Below are 14,359 nucleotides of genomic sequence, written 5' to 3'. Positions count from 1 at the left end.
TTCTGTCAGCCTCATAGAACAATAAGTTATTATATTAAAAATAAAAGTACTATGAACATGCAGTAAGTAAATGGTAAAAATGTTAACTCTGACATCATCCAGGCTTAGTAGAATCCCAACACATGACATTAAACAAATATTCTCACACACAACATCACAGCACAGAGATCTTTTTATAGCTATAATAAGTTGCATGAAATGCATGTCAGTGAGTCACCTGAAAACATACAATAAGCAGCATGTTCAAGTAAAAATATAACCAGACTTTTAAAGAAAAATAAATGCTCATGTAGTGGTTTCTAAACAGCTGCCTGGCTGTGATTGTAAATTAGTATATTTAAGCTACAGAGTTTTTTTGGAGAGGTATGAACCATAAGGAATCTTTTTGAGGAGCTGCGCTCTCTTTGCCCTTCATGAGAAAACACATTTATTTACTGCATCAAGCAGCTGGAAGACGGCAGGAAGTCCTGGACATAAGTGATCGCAGCCTTGGAGAGATAGGTCATAGTACCATAGCTGCCACTGGGGGCGCTATCGTAGAAAAAGTTGCAGATTCCCGTCGCAGGATCCTTCTCAAGGAAATAATCACTGGCACTGTGGGATTTCTAGAGAGAAACGGGTAGAACAATGTGAGCTCTGGTGACACGGACATCATTTCAAACATACGTGAATCCCTTTTTTGTTTTTGACAGCTGAGAGAGACGGGGAGTGTGAAGAGGTAGACATGCATTAAAGGGCAGAGGCTGGGAGTTTAACGTGTGGTCAGTACACTCCAGCCTCTGTACATGGAGCACCTGTCCTACTGACTGACTGAGCTTAACAAGTGCCCTTTAAAGTGTGTATGTAACCAGAGTAGTACCTGGTCATTGAGGAACAAGTCATTGGCCAAATGCAGGATTCGGTCCACGTGAATAATCCCTCCGATGCTTTCAACATCCACGTCAGCCACTAGACCGAGGACCATAATAGTCTCCACTAGCAACTGCCGGTACTCTGGTTGAGGGACATGGTTCAGGACTGACTCCACCTGCACTGCAAACTTGATCTCTCCTGCTGTCATCTTCAGAGAAGACACACAATTTAGAAAAAAAAACAACAACAAAAAAAAAACACCACTATAATTGGAAGTCAAGCTGCAGTTTCAAATCTTCACAATGCTACCTCTCTTGTGGTAGAAGACGGAAGAACATATCCGTCAAGGGATAGGCCGTGACACTTCTGCAGGATCGTCCAGACCTTCTGGTAGAAGCCCACTGGTACTCTGTTGATGGCCCCGTCCAGCCTGCGTCTCCTCAGCCACTGGCCCTGCCTGTCCTCCCAGTGAAGCTGTCCGTCACCTGGACCAGTGCCCACGGGGGACAGGATCCCACTCGGGGTGGAGGGGCTGCTGCAACGCTGTGGTGGGGAAATCCAAAAGATACAGTTTAAACTAATTAAGTGAAATTTAGTGGCCCCTTTCCTTTTTTTAACTTTATCTTGCTGTTCATTAAATGTGTATTATTGAAAAGCCCCTTTAATAGTTTATTTCAAAAGCCTTTAGCACCAAAATTGATGACACTTAGCTCTAACTCAGGAAATTGGATGCACAGAAAAATAATCTAATGTAAAAAAGGTAACATTATTATTAAAGTTTTAGAGCTAAAAAGGCTTCTCCAATACTCTAAGTGGTAAAGAAACAGACACTAAGTAAATTCAGAGCAACTCCAGATATCTTCCTTTAATTTAATTCTTGTTCTTTTTTAAAGACTCCAGGAGCTGGGGATCAAACTCCCGAGTTTCCAGAAGAAAGACGACCACCTGTATCAACTGAGCCACAGCCACCCCAAAAAAAGCAAGTCCCCTTAAGACTTTGCTTTAAGGCAGCAAACATAAACAGAGCATTGTTAACAAGACTCAGTAACCAGTACATGCAATTATTCATGCACCATAACAGCATGCTACGCCACACTTGGTAAACAAGACAAATGTCGTACAGGACCGAGCCAGTGCTTCTGTGTGATTTAGTGTTTTAAAAAATGATTCAAAAGATGAAGGAAACAACTATTTCACTTGCTAACTCTAACTTCAGCCTGTTACAGTTTATGCCTTGATCACTTGTTCTTCTAAATAAGCTATAACACTGAACCTGCTCAGATAATTAATCAACAGGTCAATTTCATTTAAATAGCACATATTTGTATTTTTTGCCTAAAATGGCTACATATTCTGCTCAAGTTCAGTTCTACAAAATACACAAAAAATAAGTCAAACAGCAAACAGGAGCAGAGACATGCATCTCTTGAAGAGCAAACTTGAAAAATTGAGTTTTTTTTAAAGAATTACCACTCAAACAAACGGCAATCAAAGAAAATCTCACTGTAGTCCTGTCTTTGTCTGTCTGCTTCTCTGACGGTGGATTTCTATGGCACTGGCACAGTCCATATCTGTTTTTTTTCGTTACATACGTTACAAGTGTTAATGAGATGGATCGGTGTGATTTATCTTACACGATTTTATAACATTAATTATATAAACAAACACCAGCTTTGTGCTGAACACATGCAGTTATTTAGCTATTACAGGAATGACATCTGAATGAGTTATGGTGAGTCTGCTGAGCACATCCAACCTTTCTAGCTACAGCAACCCCAGGAGGACAAACCTAGGATAATGGTGAATGGTGAAATGGTTTACCGTGGAGCGTGGAGAGGTGACTGTGCTATTCAGGGAAAGGCCGCCACTGAAGATCTACAAATGAGAATGAATGATGGATGACAGAGAACAGTTTGATGGTTCAAATGGTTCTTCAATACGACAGAGTGATTCTACAGCAGCACAGAGCATAATGTTACCGGAGACGTTTCATCTGTAGGATTCAGTGTGGTTTTAGTCTTTACAGAAGAATGATCGCCGGCCAAAACAAATGATTTCAATCCTATCATGAGACGAGTTATAACAATGAGCAATGAGCGTCTACCATCAGTAGAGGGCAGTGTGGCCCATGAAACATTAAAAGGCGGCGACCGGTTAATGAAAAGTCAGTGGTTTGATTGACGTTAGAAATAGTAACATGCTCGACATTATTAAACTCAACCCACACTGAGAGGCTGAGAGCCATCCATCTGCAACCAAAGCAAGAAAACAGTTATTATTGATTAAAGATACATTATGACAGACAGACAGACAGATAGACAGACAGACAGACAGACAGACAGACAGACAGACAGACAGACAGACAGACAGACAGACAGACAGACAGACAGACAGACAGACAGACAGACAGACAGCACAAACCTGTTTTATTTCGCTCTTCAGCTTGTGTATTCCTGAGCGTTCATTCTTGGTTGCTCCCGTGTGGCCCAGTTCATGGATGGAGATGGCAGGACTGGTGGCCGTAGACTGGATTGGACGCACTGATGAACACAGACTCAATAACTCAAATAAAAAGGCCCTACATCTTGTATCCTACGTATGGTTGCAGTGCCATAAGTTTGCTCACATCTAATGATTTGTACTGAACACAAAATATACAAACATAGGTATGCTAACCTATACACAATGTAGAAACAAAGGCTGCAGGGAATGTTTGTATATTTGTGCCGATATTCTCTCATACATCAAAAATACAACCAATAATATGTCTTTTGCTGGTGGAAAAGTGAAATGATCACCAGAGTCAAAAACACTGTCCTGTAAGCCTGAATATCTGCACAAACAATTTAAAAAAAATAAACTCACTGCTCCTCTCCACTCCAAACTCTTTGCCGCTCAGGATGTGATGCAGTAGGTTTTTCATGCCAAAAGGACTCAGGCTCATCAAACTCTCAGAGGCCTCCTCCCCTACAAAAGTCACAGAATCTTTAACTTGTGATTCTCAGGATACTTTGTTTATCTACAGTTGTGTGTGTATATAAGCTTGTTTGCTTTCCCTACCTGAGCAGTGCAGGCTGCGAGCCAGCTCAGTGGCCATCACTTGCATGATGAGTCCGATCCTAAGCCGCAGCATGTCCCCAAACAGAGCCGGCTGGGAGCGCACATACATGGCGAGATAGACCATGATTTCCTGAATTACAAACACACACACAGCTGGTAAGATAAGTGTCTAAAAAATGTCCTTAAGCTGTCCACAAACAGAATATTTACCTGAGTGAGTACAGCTATACTGATGTCCTGACCACTGGCTTCATAGATGAGACTGTTCAACTCTTCAGGAGGAAGAGGACTGAGGAGAAACAGTGAGGAGGACATATTTTATTATTCAATTAATCCTTCACCAAATCTTTCGTTGACGATGACTTACACTGTGATGACTCTTTCTCTGGGCTCAGGAGGAAGACCTACAGTCAGCTGCTTGTGATGGGAGATCAGATCTGTGCAGGCCTAAGGAAAGCATCGATTAGGATACAATTCAAATGATTGAAATCTCATAATTTATCGATTCAGTATGTCTTCTGTCTTCACCTTCTGAGAAGTCACGACCAGGTCAGTGACTAAGCAGATATCACGATCTGCTGTGTTGGTAAAATACATTTTCAATGATGAATCAAGACCTTATCCACATGTTGTGTTTGAAAATAAGTTATGTTTAACCAGCGGATGGTTGGATATTATTCAACATTTTGCAACTTCACTTCTTCTGAACCCTTTTAAAAAAACGGAATGCCATCATGGAATTGGAAACGTACAAATTTGCAAGGCTGATTTTTTTTTTAAGCGGGTGATGAATTAATGAAGGAGAGAGCTAATCTGCACATCAGCATGTTAACAATAATGGTGGAGTATTTTTTTCTATTAGCTACGTACAAAGCTTAGTAGAGGTTTTTTGTCTAACATCTGTATATGTCTATGGATGTTAACATAGCTGTGTCATAATGAAGTTCTTCTAATGGCCAAACAATGCTTTTAGATTCTTTCTTCATTCTTCTCTCTAAGAAAACGTAGAAGCACCCTTACCAAACCAATGAATAACTTAAAATACAGCCACGGTCTTTCCTGCTATGATAGCTAATAGCCGTGTTCTAACTGACCTCAGCGAGGACCTCCACTCTCTTTCGTAGTATTCCAGAGATGTATCTAATAAGACCCCATTCTTTGGAGGCTCCAGCTTGAACGTACAGCTCCTCCAGCAGGGAACGTACGCTGACCCCGCCCTGCCCGGGACCTGACAACTCCACCAGCCAATCAGCTCCTCTGGTGAACAGAACAAAACACAGGACAGGTTATCATAAAATGAACAATCAGCTGTGTGTGAGTAGTTGACTCATTCTGGTTTCCTTTGTGTCCGTACTTCATGATGTAAAGGATGTAGAGTATGTCAGCCTGGTCCTGCAGAGTCGGGCACTCCTTCAGCTGCCTCGCCAACGCTAAGAAGTCTGTGTTGCCCTGGGAGTCTCGAGGCAGGTGAAGATCAGCAGCACTGTGGGGCTTGTGAGGGAAGTCTGTGTAAGACAACAGGGCTTCGGAATAATACTGGAGTCAGAAGAAAAGCTGCTGCTTGGAAGGATCTGATGTACCTACCTTGTGCTGCTTTACATTCGAGCTGTGCTGATAATGAGGAACCTCCAGTAGATTAAGAGACCTGCGGTGTTTGCTCTTAACAGGCGTCACAGGTAGATACATGGAAGACTCTGAACGACACGCACAAAAACTAAAACAATGTATTACAAAATCACATAACAATATCTTTCACAATCTTTAAATCCTTTTTGGTATGGGTTGAAATATTTCAACATGATTTGAATTGTCCTTTTTGTACCCTACTGACGTATTTTCTATACTTTGTAGTTAAAGCAACACAAAGGGCTTTTAACTTGTTGTTCTCAGCACCAGATAATATTCAGAGTTAAGAGTGAGAGAACAAGAAGAGTGATTTTACATCTGGCAGTTTTAATGTAACACCTTGCTACAGGTGGATGTGTAGGGATGCTGCAAACATCAGATTTAAAACTCAGATACGCTGAGAAATCTGAGTTCTCAACTGAGTTGTGTCAGACTATATACGTTATAACCCCATTTCAGCCAAATCGTTATCTTTACATGAACCTAATACAAACCCAAACTATGAAAAGAAGCACTGGCTCAAGAGTAAACACACTAAATCATGTTGTTTAAAAATAACTCACTGGGTATGTTTATGCCCTTGACTTGGGCCATAAAAGACAGGATGTCTCTGGTTGTGTGTTCAGCACTGAAAACGTGGTGCTGCCCCCTCTGGATGGGAGGTAGATGGCTCTTACTCGTGGTGCTGTGTAGAAGCTGGGTGAGGTACTGGTCGAACATATCTTTTGAGCCCTCTGCAGTTGAAAAAAATACGCTCCATTACTCACAGTTTCATTCCCTTGATCACATATGATGGATAGGACAAAAACATCATTAATTGGTGAAGACCTGAGGGCCCATATTTGCTATATTCCTCTCCATATTCATCATCATCATCCTCCTCATCCTCCAGCAGGCTGTCATCAGTCCCTTCATCCAGGAAGCTGAGGCGAGTGTGGAAAGAAGTCGTCTTGAAACTGGAGAGGTCTGACATCTGCACCCTGTAGTTATATTCACACAACATATAATCACATCACGTTTTGAAAGCGTCTCCACACTGTATTTGAATCATGTAAGAGGAGAAAACAGACCTCGCTCCTGCAAAATATCCATCTTGTAGTTTTCTGAGGGTTGCTAAAATACACGGATCAATGGCATCTCCGTCTTCATCTAGACAAAAAGAGTCATTAACAGCTGTGACGGTCTGAAACATCTTTAGACAAAATGTCCACATGGATTATGAATAAGATTTGTGTAAACTGTTCGGATGAAAAATTAGGTCGAATATCAGAAGGGTTACACCATCGAAACTCCAGAGCCTTACCCAGCATGCTGCGGGTGATGGGGAAAGTGAGTGTGGGCCGTCCTGTCATCCTCCAGCAGGAAGAGAGATAGGCCAGCTCTGTTCGTAACATTTCCACAATCATCTGATTGTCCAGAGCCAGGTAGAAATGATGCTGATCCAGAAACTGGACAGTGAGCACAGAGAAGAAGAAATAATCAATCAGAGTCATTATTATTGAAGTCTTTCGGCCGGCTGCATCATGATTATGGTCCTTGCAGTAAGTCTTACCTGTGGGATGAACATATAGAAGCGATTTCGGATCTCGTAAAATTTGGACGTTCCCAGAACTCTGATGTGTCTGTATGGCCTCCCACTCAAATTCAGTTTCTTGCAGTTACCTGGACAATCACGTCAGGAGTTATTCTTATGGTTAAACCCAATTTGTTGACATTAGGAACTAGTGTGTAGACTCAGTTTACCCAGTCTGACGTAGACATGACTCAGGATGCGAGCAGGCATGACCCTGATGGGCAGAACCTCCGACATGGTCTGAACATTGATCCCATGATCACTTAATAACTCCTTGATCTCTTTTGACTCTGCAAGAACACAAACTAACACACAAAGAGAAAGGACAAAGGCTTGTATAAGAAATTCTGTACGATAAATAACCCATCAGACATGTTAGAAATGAAGTCTTTTACATTCTTGATGTCTAAATCGAAAACAAAAAGTCCAATCTGAGTTAAAGTAAAGCTGAGGCTGATGAAAGTCTGACAAAAAAAGGGTCACACACTCAAGCAAGATTTGATGGGTTTGCCCCACAAGTGGTAAAAATGTACAGGGAACACTTTTCAGCCAAACACCGAAGTGTTGAATCCATAGAATAATAGCTCTTACAGGACTATAAGACTCTCAGGAGTCTTATCCAGGAGCAACAAACAGGGTTCCTGGCAGTAATGATAAATCATTTTTTCTGGAATTCAATGTGGGGGTTAAATTTCGTACAAACAAGTAAACTGATCACCAACCTTGTACCACAACGTCTGGCTTGAAGTTTGTAGAGAATCTCCTGTTGAGAGGATCAATCTCCCCCGGGGCTAAAAAACCCTTTAAGGGAAAAAAGTGCCACAGGGAGGGTTAATAATAACAAGGAATAAGATGAGGTTATATTATGGTATTATACAAACAATATTATATCTGTGATCATGTCTGTTAGTTATTGTCTTCTGCACACATATCAAAGGAAGCAGTGTTTCTTTTCCCTCCTTCACAAACTAAAATCCATTCTATAATTTACTGAGCATCCACTTTGCAAATCAACGTTACTTGTTTCTGATTTGTGACATATTAGGAGGTTGAAAATAGCTGTCCTTTGTTACACATTTCCTATACGAGGTGGTCATCAATGATGCCCACAAAGACTACCTCTGCTAAAAGGCAACCCAAGATGTAGAGCGACTGTCCCCACATGTGTGGCAGCTGCCCCATAGCCACTCTGTCCACTGAGTGAGGATTGCTGTACTCCTCCTCCACCTGGAAGGGGCAAAACATGTTCTCAGTCTATTGTTTTACATGATACAAAAGTATCGTGATCACAATTTAATCAGCATTCGTTATTAGACTTGTTGTCTGGAGGTCCCAAATACTGCTGTCAGTCAAACAGGAAACTAAAGAGCTGTATGTCTTGCAGATGGTTTTATACTGCTAGTAGTATGTAGAAAATAATTAAATAATACAGGCCTAAAACAAAAAGATGACATTTATATTCAGAAACAACAAGATGAGATCAAATGGGAAAATGGAAACAGAAGCATTAAAGTCTGTAAAAATGCTCACAGCTCTATAAGGCTGTACATCTGTTAGCAGTGCTTGGAGTTGAAAGCTAACGTCAGGATGCTAACATGCTCACAGTGATAAGGCAAGTTCAGTTCAATGTTGAGCTTAGCTTAGTGTATTCTCATTCTAACATTCACTCATTAGCACAAATAGTAAATGAAGCAAAGGCTGATGGGAATGCAATGAATTTTTCTATTATTTGTACAAAAAGGTTTGGGACTCATTCTAACCGGTTGACTTGCTATTAGCATGGTTGAAGACAAATAATACTAACAATTAAGATCCTGTAAATGTTTTCATAGTTTTCTTATAGTTCCAATCAGAGCTGCAGAGTAGATAACCCAGTCCTGTTCATTTTCATGAAACACTTAATCTCATATCTTTCATGAATTATTATTGTAAGACACAACCAGAATAAGACAGGAGAGAAAAAGTGCATTCATTATTTTCAGATGGACGTGGGATACCTTGTCATGCGGTACAGAGTAGAGTTCAGGCAGAAGTTTAATGCCGTTTTTCCCTCTGATCAAAACGCCCTCCAGAGCCTCCCGGTACTCTTGCACCTGTAAAGAGCACACAGACGTTCAACTTTACAGCCATGTTACAATTCTTCAAAACTCCTATACTGGGGCGGCAGTAGCTCAGTCTGTAGGGACTTGGGTTGGGAACCGGAGGGTTGCCGGTTCAAGTCCCGGCACGGACCAAGTCCGGAAACTGGTCTGGTAACTGGAGAGGTGCCAGTCCATTTCCTGAGCACTGCCGAGGTGCCCCTGAGCAAGGCACTGAACCCCAAAACTGCTCTGGAGCGCTCGCTGTGGGCAGCCCCCTCACTCTGAGACCCCTCCATTAATGCATGTCACTAGAACCCTGTTTGTGCATGAGTGTGTATCTCGGCCTATGTGTGTGTTAGACAGAGTGTAAAAACTGAATTTCCCCTCGTGGGATTAATAAAGTGTAAATTATTATTATTATACTGTGCTCAGAATACACTAGTAACCACATATTTAACATGTTTTTTATCACCTGCACTTGATCTTCAGAGAAGACACCATCCAGGATGAGATAGGTCCAGAACACAGGCCACTCACACTCAATGTTTTCAAACAGCTTCAGCTCAGCGGGATCGTAGTGAAGCCGAGACGGGTCCTAATGAGGCAAGAAATGACAGCAGAACTCTCAAGCTCAAATTATAGAACACAAAAATGATCTTATCCATAAAAGCAATTTAACACAGTGAAAATCCCCACAATGAGAATAATTAAAATCCCACCTCTTTGGGACATCGGTATCCATCCCTGATGAAGCGGCAGCAGCCATAGCGACCCTGAAATGACACCAAAAAGCGGACACTTTATTATGCAAAGTGATTAGCTACATGTCTGTAAAGGGAAAAGCATAAAGATCAATTTTATTGTCTGGGTTTTCCCTGCAGATTCATCAACAACGATTGATTTGTATGCTTAGACTTTACCTGCAGTTTACTTATGATTTCTGACTTAGTAATAGCCACCAGTTCAGCATCCTCAACAGCGAAAGCAGGAAAGGAAATAACAGACAGAAGACCAGCGTCAATCTCCTTTGAAGTTGAAGCTCTCGGCAGCATGGAGCACAGGATGGACTGCGGGGGAAACACACAGACATGTACAGTAAAAGGACAAATGGAGAGTGGAGACGATGCTGAAGTGGACAGAGATAAAGCCAGCAGTACCTGACAATGTTCCACTTCATCAGGTTGAACATGGATGACGGACTTCGGGCCGCCATGGGCTCCAAAAAGATCCAGCTCATCGATTGCTTCCAGCGCTGCCTGTAACCAAAACAATCTCACAATCATGCACTAATACACGCTTTAAACCCCACTTACTTAGGGCTCAGTGCATCATAAATAAAAAGAAAAATCTCTGGCTTCTGTACCTTAGCAATTCCTATCGAGCTGCCATTGAGCTCAGGGATACCTTGGTTGGTTTTGTCACCTCGCTCCCACATCCCGTAATCCTAAAGAGTGAAAAAAAATCATCATTACCAAAAAATTGTATCTCTATTGTTTTCCTAAAAGAGATTTAGTGGAAAAAGGGGTTTTCCTTTTTCACTACTTCTCTATTTATGAAAGAATAGAGGTACTTTTCTCGGGTGGTTGCTGGAAGATTTGGTCCAGAAACCACTTTTCAGTGAACTTAAAGATTGTTTTTTTTTTCTACTTTAGTCAAAACACTCATGAAATAAAGTGTCACTCACTGCTACTTTGTAGGCCGCCTCAATGTAGAAGACCAAGTTCTGGATAAAAGCCACCTCATCCAGGTTAGAGATGATACGAAGACCTGTGTGATAACATAACACACTCAAGGATCCGCTTGACAGAAGGGAATGTTGCAAAGCGAGTTGCACTGCTTCTCTTTTTGATACAGGTTTCCAGAAATGGTCAGATCCTTAACTACAACGGTTGTCTTGAAACCATAAAAGTTTAAAGGCAGGCCTTACAGATCTTCTTATGGAAAACAACATGAAAACAAACTCTGGAGTGGGTAACTTTAGGAAAACACAAAATCATAAAAATGATGATCAAAGCAGCTTATAGTTCATCGAACGCATACACCACTCTGTTTCACTCGTGTACCTGAGGCTGTCATCTGTGCCAGCATCAGCAGGTAGATGGATGTGGCGTCCACCTGGAGATGACCCCACTGGTCATCACCAACTACAGTGGCACAGGTGGGAGTATCATATTTTGCATGCAAGCAATCCTTTGTACTCTGGGTGTGTTTGAACTTCTCCACTTTGTCCACCTGAAGATATATAAGCATATACAAAATCCAAAAATATTCAGGAGAAGGGCAATGATGCACGAAGCGTCCCAACACAGATGTTAATCTAGGATGGTTTAGTACCATGCACCGTCTTCACCTTTATAGTTTTTTATAAGACCAAAGACAAATTTCCACACCGTGGACAATAAATGAAACTAACTAACTTGAATAATTTGAGCAAAACACAGTGTCCCTCCTTCTCAAACACTGTTTACATGAACACTTCTCTGCTTGTTCTCAGGGTGAAATGTGTACATGGTAACATTGATCTTGTTGGTCATATTTCTGCACAGATGATAAGAACACATCATCACGGTCTCATAAGTCGCTTCTTTAAGGCTTCTGATGATAGTATGTATCACAGCTGCACAGGATGAATCCTCCCTGAGCACTGCACGATTTTAACACTCTGCTGGGATTGTAGCGTCTTAATCTTACTCACAGATGGAAGGTAAGATAATTAACATCACATTCTGTTACAGCAGCCAGGCTTTAACCATCACTTTGACTTCAACATGTACATCACATGTTTGTTTTTACAACCTACCGACTACGTTCCCTGAGCTTAACTTTCCTATGCAGACTATCAACAGAGACGTGTGAAGCAGTTTGCATCACACAGGCTGTTAAATTACGCTACTTACCACTATGTGTTTTTTTTTTTAAAAACTGGCTCATTATGTAGTTGATATGTCATAAAAAAAACAGACGTGTCAACACTTCATGAGAGGACAGTTGTGTCTCACCTGTCTCATCATACACTGCAGAAGTCCTTGCATCAGTTTCACCACACTCTGCCAGAAAACAACATCGTCATTCGTCAATCAACAAAAACAGCTGAGGGAGATGTTTATAATCTGCTAATTCATTGTTGATAATACATAATGAAACACTGTGCGGCTTAAAATATAATAAATATTGATCAAATGCAAAATTGAAACTTTATGAAGTTGTTACGACCACAGTACTCCAGCCTGCTTATGTCTTATGTTGTCTCATGAAAATGTGATGTGACCAAAATCAAAAGCTAACTGCTCCTACATTTCGAACCAACAATAACACGTAGAGCAAATAGTCGCTGGTGTACACATTAACCCTCTCTGAGTGAAAAACACACCTGCTCCAGTTCGTAGGCCTTGGCCTTGTCTTCATCGCGGTCTGCGTTCTTGCGATAGGCCATGCCCAGCCCCCACACGGCCAGGATACTGTACACATTATCCCTCACCCAGGCGTCCTTCTTCTGTGTGCTGGCAGGCAGAAGTCCTGTCACTGGGTTCTGGAACAAATACAGACACATTCAGCTTGATGTAAAGTAAGGGCTCAATTGTTGTTTGATGAACAGTTAAACCTCTTGAACAGATTTTCACTTTTTAGCTTCTGTTATTCAGATAAAAGAAGATCTGACATGAAACTAACTGTTTAAGTATCCTATTGGATGTCTTCTTGTTATCCTAACCCCTTTCTAGGAATTCTATTTAATTCATATATTAAGAATCAACATTATTATTATTAATAATAAACATACATGGGACTATAAATATTGTCATTAAAGGCTATTTTGCAAATGTGTAGTAAATCCCCCCTCCCCATGGCAGCAGCTTCAGACATCAATTATAATTAAATTAATCTGTCATAATGAGTTACAAACTTCTTGCAGTTCTTACAAAGCCTTTACGTGCAGTATGCTTGGGGGGAGGGGGAATTATGATCTATGGTCTCTGTCAGTGAAGGTTGGTTTTATTTTAAGAAAGTATTTATAATATCATTCATCATAATTCCCCCCTCCCCCCAAGCACACTGCACGTAAAGGCTTTGTAAGAATGTTGGAACACTTTCTATCATCTGTCAGCTCTCTGGGTCACAGCTTTAAACTCTGACAGCCGTTGACTTTGCCTAAATGTGAACTCAAGTGCTAATAGATAAAGGGGCACAGTTTGCCTGCCATGCTCCTATTTCAGAGGATGAACTTTGCTCACGACTTGTTTATTTCTATTCAGTTCAGTCTGGTTGAACATGAAGCTCTATAGGCCAGTAAACATCTGCGTTTGTTACATGCTAGAAAAATACTTAGTACAAGTGCTGTTTGAGATATTAAATTTCGACTTGTTTCTTTATGTTACGACAAACATTAAAATGTTATGAACAGTTTAGTGATCAGTTGCAGATTCAGGTTATTCACTTTTGCAGGTTCATTAGTTCATTAGTCCACATTCATAAAAATGTTATTTACACAAGAAGAATGTAATTATTCTTCTGTCCAGTTAAATCTCAAAGTTAATAAACATTGATGACTGTGAGGGAAAAACAAATTACTCTTGGTAAAATGATGTTTCATTATATAATAAACTGGTCATTATTAAACTGTTAAACATTAGCCATACCTTTACCACACACAACATTGTACTATATAAGACTGACTGACTGATCAATATTTAGAATAAAGTTAAATCATATAGTACACTGATTCTGAAATGGGCCATGCTGACATTATAAGTACATGTTATTTCAGATACATGCACATTAAAGTATTACTTATGATAACATGTGATATTTCCTCCTGTATCCAGCTGTGTGTGGACTGTAGACTCACCTGGTGGCTCAGGATTGTCTCTTGAACCAGCCTGGCATATCCATCCAGCCTCACTCCGGAGTTACTGCGGCTCCTCATCCTCACCGCTTACTGTTTTACACACAAGACAACAACTTATTTCTCATCAAGTACACAGCACGGAACACTTGGGTGTTCTAATTTCTTTAAATATGACTACCAATACATACATCGAGTAAATCGCAGAGGAAGCTTACTATGCAGGGATCCATCCTGTGAGTCCTGCAGCACAGATCTGAGACCTCCTGTAGAGGCTGCAGCCCTGCTAAAGCTGAGCTAACCGAAAAACATCCGGCTGCTGTTGAC

The 14,359-nt window shown here is 41.0% G+C and overlaps 1 protein-coding gene across 1 annotated transcript; it reads right to left on the bottom strand.

The window, feature by feature from the left end:
* Positions 1-208: 208 nt before the first annotated feature.
* On the bottom strand, positions 209-14,351 carry LOC306821453 (phosphorylase b kinase regulatory subunit alpha, liver isoform). The gene is made up of 32 exons (XM_079339888.1): positions 14,224-14,351; positions 14,036-14,125; positions 12,563-12,721; positions 12,192-12,239; positions 11,256-11,424; positions 10,877-10,959; positions 10,556-10,636; positions 10,350-10,448; positions 10,113-10,259; positions 9,912-9,965; positions 9,665-9,787; positions 9,109-9,204; positions 8,231-8,338; positions 7,834-7,912; positions 7,282-7,416; positions 7,091-7,200; positions 6,842-6,986; positions 6,609-6,687; positions 6,367-6,518; positions 6,102-6,272; positions 5,497-5,606; positions 5,267-5,403; positions 5,007-5,169; positions 4,280-4,359; positions 4,123-4,201; positions 3,913-4,042; positions 3,718-3,819; positions 3,274-3,392; positions 2,674-2,727; positions 1,162-1,395; positions 860-1,060; positions 209-605 (listed from the first exon to the last, which is right to left on the bottom strand). Exons 2-32 carry the CDS (start codon positions 14,111-14,113, stop codon positions 432-434), a joined length of 3,699 nt encoding a protein of 1,232 aa, XP_079196014.1. The 5' UTR covers positions 14,114-14,125; positions 14,224-14,351; the 3' UTR covers positions 209-431.
* Between the last annotated feature and the right edge of the window lie 8 nt (positions 14,352-14,359).

This window comes from Symphodus melops (genome assembly GCF_947650265.1).
Source record: "Symphodus melops genome assembly, chromosome: 3".
Taxonomy (NCBI): domain Eukaryota; kingdom Metazoa; phylum Chordata; class Actinopteri; order Labriformes; family Labridae; genus Symphodus; species Symphodus melops.
The sequence above is the reverse complement of the archived record's forward strand: the minus strand, read 5'-3'. Positions and strand labels throughout refer to the sequence as shown.